Here is a 10,348-nt window from a genome sequence, read left to right as displayed (position 1 = left end):
AATTGCGATTGTGGCGATGTCCTTGGGCGACTCTTGAAGCCGGCCGCGTTGTAAGCTTTGCATGTCGGTGGAAGCAAGGCCGGGACTTATACCGTTGACATTGACATTCACCGGATTTGAATGACAAATATTACGAGCGTTTGGCTCGTGTTCGCGCGCTTGCGGTACTGTTTGCAGCGCTTAAAAAGAGGATGGGAAACATCACGTTCGGTAGCCGGTGCGGACTTGTGATGAAGGTAGAGGAACGGTGGTGAGAATGGTTATGATAATGGGTGTTGGTTTCCAATAAGTGTTTGTTGGAGTGGGGAAGAGTAAAATTCCACCAATGGAAGGCACTGTTGAGTGAGAATTAATCAGTCCTTGTTTCAGCTCTTGTTAACTCATCGATGAGTTTATGTTGGTAGTATAATGTTTTTCAGATGAATATTGAGATTAGCCTTATATTTTATGATGCTTCAAGAAGTACAGTAATGTTCTTATTGAATGATTCCCGTCCTTTGCAATTTTTAAAGCATTTAGCCTTAAAGACTTAAAGGCTAGCCTTCATCTGTATATGATATTCTTGTCCTACAAAAGCTCAACTTGAGCAGTAAAAAGCCCAAGCAATAAACTAGAAACATTATGAAATCGCCCATATTCTACACCATTTGTTACCCAATCTAATGAGAAATATGAGCTCTCTACTTCTTTGTCTGCGAGTGGAAGAAAGACGGACACGTTCCACACTGCAAGTACGGTACCATTTGAACACTTGTACAAACTTTTAGCCTCTTCATAAAACTGTCCCATTTGCCGTAAAAGAACACTCCAGCCGTTTCTTTTTCTGTTTTTTGTACGTTCAATGTCCCTTGAAGGCAACACAGTGCATGCAGCCCTATTCCTACTGTGAATCCCAGCCGCTCGCGCGTGTATGAATGTGTGTCAAGCGATGGCAAAAAGTAAATGATTAAAACCATAAACTGTAAGCGCACGAGGGGACGAGTAATGGAGCACAACAAGCGAAGCAATCCTGTGCCACGTACGCACGTGTGCCGTATGGTGGTCGCCTGGCGTCCTTTCACAAGCCATTTTTTCCCCCCGCAAGCTTGTTGGTCATGCCTATCGGGGCCAGCAAATGGGTGAAGTGAATGGGTAGGCTACAAATACAGCAATCCGAGTTTTTCCAAGCAAAAAGTCACACCGGAAGTTGCTCATAACCTTTCCCGTGAAAATGGTACTTCTTTTGGGGGGGGGGGGGGGGGGGGGGGAGTAGAAAAACAACCGGCGAAACTTGGGCAATACGGCCATGGGTTTTGCTACCGATGCCGGAAATGTTATCATTAAAATACAGACCACCAGCACACCCTGTTCCAATTTATGTGTGTTTGTGTGGAGCACTGTACTTCTGCTTGTCCATCGTTTTTATGGCTTGTCGTCCGGCAGCGGTAAATCCCCACAGGACACATTGTTTTATCGAGTTTCGGACAGGACTGGTGAAGCTGAAGCTAGAAACCTTTTCCGAGTGACATTTGGGCGTTTCGGTGTATTCAAGTGTGTGTGTGTGCTTGTGTGGGACGAACTTGGGATTGTATCGCTGTGGTATTAAACCAAGAAACTGGTCATTAAATTGGTCTTCTTGGGAAAAAAACTCCTAAAAAGCCTGAGTTTATTAAAATTTAATACCGCAACGGCAAAGCCTTAGACATCATTAAATTTAAACATAAATCGTTTGACAACTTCTTCCATCCCTCGGATTAAATTATCTCACCCCATCTCACCCGCCCATCTTGGCTCGGCAATCAATCAACGCAATAAACGTGCAACATCTCGCTCCAATAAGCTGCATCGATTTACACTCGACTCGACTCAATTTCGTAAATCAGTGCAATTTCCCACCCGTCAATCGCAGCAACTAGATACGAAGGTCGTGTCGGACAGATTCGCAACCCCCACCCCCCTCGCTTGTAAACAGTTTGCTTCCTTTTCCTTCGCTCTAAACTCCATCCTATTAACTACAATTTACTATTACTACCACTCGACCACTCGCAACCTCCATTCCATTGCAGCTCCTCTGTTCTGCGATCGATCATTGTTGCATCAACACTGAAGGCGGAAGTTTTAACCGTTTCTTTGCGCTTTTGCGTTGCTTTTCTCTCCTTCTCTCTCTTTGCAGAAACAAAAGAACCCGTGGGTAACGTTTAAAGACCCACGACCACAGCATACAGTCCCGCCCGCAGCCCGGGTTCGCGAGAGGAGCACGAGAGGATGTGGCTACATTGCAAACTGTCAGCCCGGGCACGGGAGCAGCACCGACCGAGCGAGCCGTTCCGTTCCCTTCCCTGGGCCAGAGATGCAGTGGCGTGAGCGTTTTACACAACGATTGGTCTTCGAGTTCCGGGAAGGATCGGGTTCGCTTCAATCAATGCCCGCCGGCTAAACGGATTGTGCCTCGCTGCGGTTAGATCGCCATCGTCGCCATCGTCGTCGTCGTTGTATGGCCCCGGGAACATTTCATTTAATTATCCGTTGTATTATCGCACAAACACACGTACCGAGTACGACGTGAAACACGTCGATACACACACACCCGCACAAACACTTTCCTATTACCAACAAACGATCAGTTTCTTCAGCTCGCCTTAAAGGGTCAGCAAAGCAAAAAAGAAATGTTGCAAAACACACCTCAAAAAAGCCCTCAAAACCTTGACCCTTGCTCTTTGATCTTGCGTGCTGCTTGGGTTGGTTTCGTGATCCGTTAAGGCTACTAGCGCAGCGAAGGAGGAAAAACTTTCCGGACGACGAAAACTTTCGGACACAAAGAACGCAAGCCCCAACCAGCAGGCAGCGTCCCCGGACATTGGGATAACTTTGTCTTACGAAGTTGTCCAGCTGCGTCCCTGGGGGTTGGCGGTAGTCGAAGGGACCACCCAGACAGGGCAAGAGAAGTTCTAAATCGTTTAAAAAGCCGGCAGCCTGCGTTGGCGGTCGTGTTGAAATGATGAATCGATGGCACAGTCGCTGGAAGTGGAAAACTTTTCCCCTCCTCATGATCGTTTACCGTGTGTTTTTTGGTTCCCCCCATTGTAGAGTGATTCTTTTAAGGCTTTATCCCGAATTTGAGCCGATGAGCTTTACTGCCGGACATTCCTGCACCAAAAAGGTACTCGGAAAGCTATTCAAATTTGAAAAAGCCAACCTGGTATGCAGTAAAAATGAAAAATGGACCACCAGTTCCATCAAGCTAGAACCCTACGCCCCTGGAGAAATATCGGACACGGCAAAGGGACGACCCATTCAACTGGTGGGGATGAATGTGTTTTTGGTCCTTCGAACCGGATCAGATTGCTCGTTTGTTTTGCACAGCGCTTCGTTTCCTCATTTCCATTGCGCTGCTTTCGAGCGAATGTTGGTGCAAAGGCAGCATGATTAATACGACGTTATGTGTCTTGTGCCAGGGATCTTTTGTGCTTGCTGGATTGTTCTCCACCCGTACCTCAAACACAATCAAAATGCTGGCAGATGCTCGGTTTGGTTGAAAAATGTTTGGCCCAGCTGTGTGCGATGGCCAACCGTTTCGAGCAAGCAACCGAAGGGCATGGGAACAGAATTCCACTCTCCTCGTCGGTGGGCTGCGTCGTCGGGTACCGTACATTGTAAATAATATGCATCGATAAACAACACGACCATACTTGAAGCGGAAGTGGAGCAGTGTAAGAAACGCGTAAAACACCCAACATCCCATCAACCGTATCGATAACTAGTTATGTAAAACTAACAAAAAAAAAAAGGAATGAAATATTATTACTTGTAAAACTGTAACCGTTGGGGGAAGGAGGTGAGGAGAAAGCACTCGATGGAGATACAACTCATCCCCGCGGAGAAGCAAAACCGATGGGGACATCTGGGGGTGGGAAATTCAAAAACAAATGTATATTTTAGAAACAAAAGGCAAATCGAAAAGTGATAAAACAGTTATTTCCAATGGGAAAAAGAAGACGGAAACGTACGAAGGCGGTAAAAGAGAAGATGATGTAGAGAGAAAGAGAGAGAGAGAGAGCACCCTTGGGGGATCTCACATTCTCTTCTCGATCTCTTACTCCGTTACGTACGTTCCGGGAAAGTTTCCGTTCTGATTCCTTCCCTCTACTCTTACACAAGCTCTCTCACTCTTTCTCTCTATCCCTTTCTATCTCTCACAAACGATTACACATACACAGCTCGATTGTGTATGCACACTTTCTTGCAATCATTGCTCTTTAATCGTTTTTGCGCTAGTTTGTGAGGCAAAACGTATTTTCGTACAAAAACGCAAGGAAAGAGAGGCACAACTTTGTGAAAGATATCATTGGGGTAGGAGTAATACATTTAAATAAGCAAAAACCTGAACCTTCGCGTTCGTTCGAACCGCATTCGATGGGAAAGAATGAATGAAAAGCTTGTAAATATTGTTGACCAAAAAAAAACACACACACACAGATAGGAAATAACTGTTACATGTACACTGTATCGCATAAGCATAAGATGCACCTATATTAACTCTTTCTGTGGCAATATTTCTCATGTACGGGCGATCGAATGTTTGTGTGTGTGTGTGTTTGAGTGTGCCTGTTTGTTTGGAGACTTGAGATTTGTGTACGTGCGAGTATTTTAACTCTGCCTTGCACTGAACGTACTCTACACTTCGACGCTGTCGTCCCTCCCTCGGCTTAAAGTCCACGCTAGCACAAAAAAAGCGATAAAACCCCCACTTTTAAACGAAAAGCAATAGCTACACCACTCTATACGTAAAAAGCGTTAACAGAGTCCTGTCGATCCAGGAGGTCGACCCAACCAGCGTTAAATTAAACAACAAATCTAACTACCAATGGGACCAACCGAACGCAGCAACACAGCGTGCGAAGCGGAGCAGCAACAACAACTTTGCAAAAGCTGATAAAAGCTTGACCCAAAGCTTTCAAGCCGAAAAAACGAACCAAAAGGCAGGAACGACACAAGGACAGGACACCGGAGCGCCGATGGAAAAGATGGGACATTTGCATGTTTATAACGGGAAATGAATTTGTTATGAAGCTTCCCAATGCTAACCGATGGGCCTTGGCTTCTCCTTTGGCTCTTTGGCGGTACGAAAAAGTTCAAACCTCACCACATCGGGCGGTACAGCACAGTGGATCCTCCTAGTACTGGACGAGCATGTTGATGATGATGTCGGTGACGATGGGGAAACTGATTGTTGGAGACACTGGCCGAAAGCGTGTATGGATTGTTTTGTGGGGATTCTGTATTTTTTTTCGTTTTTCACACCATTCACAGAAGACTAACTAGAAAACATGTTTGTGTGCTGAAACGTTAATTTGCATTTTAATACGTTTCTACTGAAGTGTGCAACAAGCGGGATATGTGGCACGGTTACAGAGCAAGCTATTGTTTGCTCTTACGTACTTGTAGGATCGAGTAATGACAACTCAATTGACTTGTTGTTATCACCAAACCATCGTTTTCCCATAACAATGACTTTGAATTTTAATAGCTTTATGTTTAAATAAAACACAAGGCTAATTTCAGGCTTGGTGCAATACAGCTGTAACGCGGATTGCATACATTTTGGCGCTTAATTTTGTGTTGGATGCAGGTGGGAAATATCATTTCCTGGTGTATATTTTACCATTAGAGGACACCTTCTTCCACCTTCTTATTAAAAAACTCCTTAAATAGACCCTGTGACTCATGCCAGTCTTCTTTCTTCATTTTTTGAACCCAAACCTCTACATAATGGTAGAATAATATTCAACAAATGTGTCCTTTCAGCTTCTACCATTCGCCTACACCGTGGTTACACTTATCCTACTCTTCTCATCACTTAACCCCTAACTCTCCAGCTCGATCCTCACTAACCAATCTTACCGTAAGTGGTACTTTCTCACCCTATCAGCAATCGCTCAAGCATTCTCGTGCTACGTGACGCACTTGACTATGCGTCACTTGCTGGCGACAGAGGTTTTTTTTTGTGCTGATTTTCTCACTGTTTAGTTTTTGTCCGCACAACCCACGAGAAGATGAAAAAAAACCGAACCCACACTGCTCCCCGTATCGATCCCTTATCATTGACACCACAACTTTTCCGCCATCGATAGCTGTCGTTCATCGTTTTTCACCTCCTTAATCAAATTCCGATGAGCCAGCAGAACCGGGCGAACTGGGTCGTCTTGGGGATCCTGTTGCCGTTGTGCGTGTGTGCGTGCGTATGTTTGTGTTGATTTGCTATACGAGCAAAACATTTTCAAACACCGAAATTTTGTCTGTTGTGAAAGAAACATGGCAACAAAAGTGTACTTTTCTGTTTCGAGGCACCGCACTCGACAGAAGGCTCCACGTGTGCTGTGGAACCAGGGAGGGGAGGGAAAAAGAGCATTTGACAAACATCGCCCGGGACTGGCCGTAAAGTGTGGCAAACATTTCTTCGCCCCACGCGACCCACGGGGTGAAAAAATTGGAAAACTTTTGGGGGAGCCATTTCCACGTAAACCGTCCTGCTCGTTGACCTATTTCCGGCGGCCTGTCCCGTCCTGTACGGTTCCCGGAGCCCCGGTTGATCGCTAGAAGCCGTTCAAAACTTTTACGCCTCAGTCCTCAGCGCCTTTCTGTTTTGTTTTGTTGAGAGTGTTACTCGATAAAGGTGAAATGTGTTGTTTTTTGTTGCTTTTTTCGGGGATACCTTTTCGTGCAGTATTTTATTGTCAGTTTTTTTTTTTTTTGGTCTCACCAAAAAACATTCTAGCGCCTTACTCGACCGGTGCGTCGCTTGTTGAACCAATGCTCTATGCAAACATCAGTCACCACAAAAAGTCACCTCTTTTTTCGCCTCCCCCCCAAAAACTGAATCATAAGAAACAGTAAAAGTTTGATGATTTGAAGCACCCCAAAACGTTTGCACCTTCCATCCGTATCTGATCATCTTTAACGACAAAAGACGTTCTGCTGCGTTCGGTAGCACAGAAAAAAAGGGGCGAGCAACAACTGCAAACATATGGGGACAAACAATCAGCCCATCAAACGGGCACACATACGCTCGTGTGCAGATGTACGAATAAAACATGCAACCTGGGAAGACTGCTTGCTCCCTCGGCATTCTCCAACACAAACAAACCGTCATAATAAGCAACAAAAAAAGGCAACTTTACGCTTCTGACTCCCAACAGCAGGCGGCAGGACTGGGTGACTTTATGAGCACAATCAATGGGCCGGAAAATTTATGCAAATAAGCTCTGACATTCAAGCATTTTCCGCATTTCTGTCTTTGTGTGCGCTTGCTATTTGTTACGGTTTGCGCGCTGTCTGTGTGTGTTTGTGTGTCGTTTATACATACAGCTTTCGAAACAGCTGCGGTTGATGCTTGCACATAATCAGTGGGAAACGAGGGATTTTTTTACTACTGCTTTCAAAGACACAAATCGTGCGATCGTGAGGATGGGAAACCTGAAGTGGAAAATTTTAAAGATACTTTGCCTTTTAACGTCTTTTTTTATGCTATCCTTGCGCCAGCAAAGCAATGCATTTAGATAGAAGACAAAGGCACACACTTTTCCCGGGGAAAGTGATGGAGACGCCTGGTGCTCTGTGTGAATATCTTTTAACGCACGCAATAATGGCTTTGGAACATTACAAAAAGAGCAACCTTAAGCCCGGTATGTGGTATGCAGTAAATGAGACACTATTACGCACACAATGCAACACATGTGATGAATAGCATTCCTTTTGTTGGTTGAAGTGATCCTCCCATGCAGGGGGGGGGGGTCTATCTTAATCATTTTCTTTGGAGTGTGGTTTTGACATCGTACCGATTGCACCGTACACACAAAGAAGGGTGTTGTTTTGTGCAAGTTCAACGTTCCATTTGTTTCACTCACTACAACCCCTCCTGAAAGGGACTCTTCGCTCAATGTCAAAGTGTTGCTGATTGATTGGGACCAGACCTGCTGCTGCCGGCTGCCTTTCAGTTCACCAATCGAGGCGTCGAGATGCTGATGTAGTGGAAAAAAATAAATAAAACGGTAATGGAAAGTGATAATGATGTGTTAATGTTGCACCTTGCTGTGCCGAACGAGTGCCAGCTTTCGGTAATGGGATTGTGCCGGTTTAAGTAAGACGTTAATGCCCCTTTGCACACAGTCCCTTGCGGGTGCTTGATTAATAAGTGGTGATTTCATGTGCCGGTATAAGATTGAACGGTTCGGAGATAACTGATGGACCGCACACACAGCTTTTGCTTTCTTTGAATAAATAAATCAGTCTGGGTGTGTGAAGCATTTCCCGCTATTTATTTTACTACACCATTGAGCTGCTCAGCCGTACAATGCACTCTTCAGCCGTGCCCAGTAATAATTCTTCCACGTGCTTCTCAACGCTTCAACCACTGGAACACACACAAACACACACACACATATTCGTCTGCCCACGGAGTGGCTTCAACGTGCACGCTACGGTATAAGCATTACTTCTCACTTTGATTGATCTGTGATTTATATTAAGCAAACAGCAATGCATTCGCATCGTCGGCCCGCTACTCAAGCACGCAAGCATTGAGTTCTGTGACAACTGTGCACTTGTGGTACTCTTTCGCAAATGGCAATGCGACTGTAAATAACTCACCAACCGCTAGCAAATACACTCAACACCGATGCGAAAGTAATACCTATTTTACTACACGCTGCGCTGTATCATTCTGCTAATGTAAGCAAGCGTGTCTAATGAAGGAACAATATAATGAACGTTACAAACAGCATTGTGCAACATTGATTGCATACTGCTGAGAAATCGAAAAGCTACAGCTACACCCTGATGCAAACCCAACGCAAAGCTACTTATACATAACATGATACTAACACTCAACACATTAAGCAATGTTACAAACGAACAGTAAGAATAGTTTCATTACGTACCTATGAACGCTATCAAGAGAAATCAAGCAAGCACAAGCAAGCAAGCACACATACAGCAAAACCATTATGCAACACCATACTTATAACGCTTCCTCACAAGGGATGAACTCTTACAAAAAAAGAAGCTTCAGGTTCGGTTTTATTCGTAAAATATACTTCTCTGAATGTGAATAATGTGTGAACAAAAAAGGGGCAACAACAAAAAACTGAAGAGAAGAAACGGTGGAAGGAAAATAATAGACAAAATGCAAGAGGGAAAGGAAGAAAAAGAGCGAAATTAAACAATAACACTACACAAGTATTGTAAAACAAATATCAATTGTTCTTCGAACTTTAATTGATAGTTTAAAAGTAAAGCAAACAAAAAACACACAAACTTACAAGGGATTATTAAGAAGGTCGATTGGAACAAAAAAAAAGGTATATTTGTACGGACAAAGTATGTAAGGCAAACGCATAACACAAAATTGAACATGATTCTCATGGATTGCGAGGGCACATTTGCTAGGATACAACAAATAAAAGCATTAAACAATAAACAAAAAACCACAACTAATATTAACACTCATGTCATTAAAAATATGCATTTGATAAAAACAAAACAAAAGATACTGAAAATAAAAGTTGTACATTTTCTTTCCGGTTTTGTTAAGCAGATCAGCAAATCTAGAAATCAGTATCGAGTAAGTGAAACGAATCAAAGCGATTAGAACAAACAAAACATATTACAAATAATTGTCTTGCACAAAGTGGTTGGCTCAGTGAGCAATGTTGAGAATGTTGTATATAGCGTAAGCAAAAGGCGTGCAAAATAATATGGAAAACGAAAGAAAATGTATTGAAGGAGCAAGTTAAGCGATGCACTCAAATACAATACACAAACACACGCTAGCTAAACGTGTTTTGCGTTCTTGTTTTTTCCGTACTCGGTTACTTGAATAGAATGGCAAAATAAATAAGACAAAGCAAACGTTTTTAAAAAGAAATGTTATTACAAAAGATATCAGCTTGCTAATATATACTATTTAAATCTTAATTCACTAATCGTAAGACAAAATTAAACCAATGTTGAAAAAAAGGCGAGCAAAATAAGCAGAGCATGTTAAAGGAAAAGAAGGAAACACAAACTGAAACGGTCTGAACGTGAGTGGTTTCTGGGTGCGATGAAAAGGTCACGCGGCACAAACGAATCGAAACTATCACAAGCATACACTAAACATATGTAAGGTCCAAAGCGAAGTGAAAGAAGAAGAGAAAGAGAGAGAGCGATAAAACCATACCACACGTAATCAAGAAATACATATTTTAGAACATACATAAAACTACACAAAACAACTAAAAATCCAAAATCACAACGCTGCTAAGAGAGTGCAAAACAGAGCCATACTAACATAAATACAATCTGTTGTACAACCAAAGGGGGGAAACAAACC

The 10,348-nt window shown here is 43.3% G+C and overlaps 1 protein-coding gene across 9 annotated transcripts in view; it reads left to right on the top strand.

Annotated features, from left to right (window-relative positions):
* LOC121595635 (potassium voltage-gated channel protein Shaw-like) overlaps positions 1-9,631 on the top strand; it is a 67,069-nt gene extending 57,438 nt beyond the window's left edge. For all 9 annotated transcript variants that reach the window (XR_006005196.1, XM_041919744.1, XM_041919743.1 and 6 more), the window contains one exon: positions 2,153-9,631. Coding sequence is in view for 8 of the 9 variants with exons in the window: in XM_041919744.1 (XP_041775678.1) it covers positions 2,153-2,181 (29 nt within the window). In the remaining variant the exon portion in view is untranslated. The remainder of the gene's footprint in view (positions 1-2,152) is intronic.
* The last annotated feature ends 717 nt before the right edge of the window (positions 9,632-10,348 follow it).

The sequence above is a fragment of the Anopheles merus genome, chromosome 3R, assembly GCF_017562075.2.
Source record: "Anopheles merus strain MAF chromosome 3R, AmerM5.1, whole genome shotgun sequence".
Classification (NCBI taxonomy): domain Eukaryota; kingdom Metazoa; phylum Arthropoda; class Insecta; order Diptera; family Culicidae; genus Anopheles; species Anopheles merus.
Note: the sequence above shows the minus strand (reverse complement) of the source record. Positions and strands in the feature narration are given on the sequence as shown.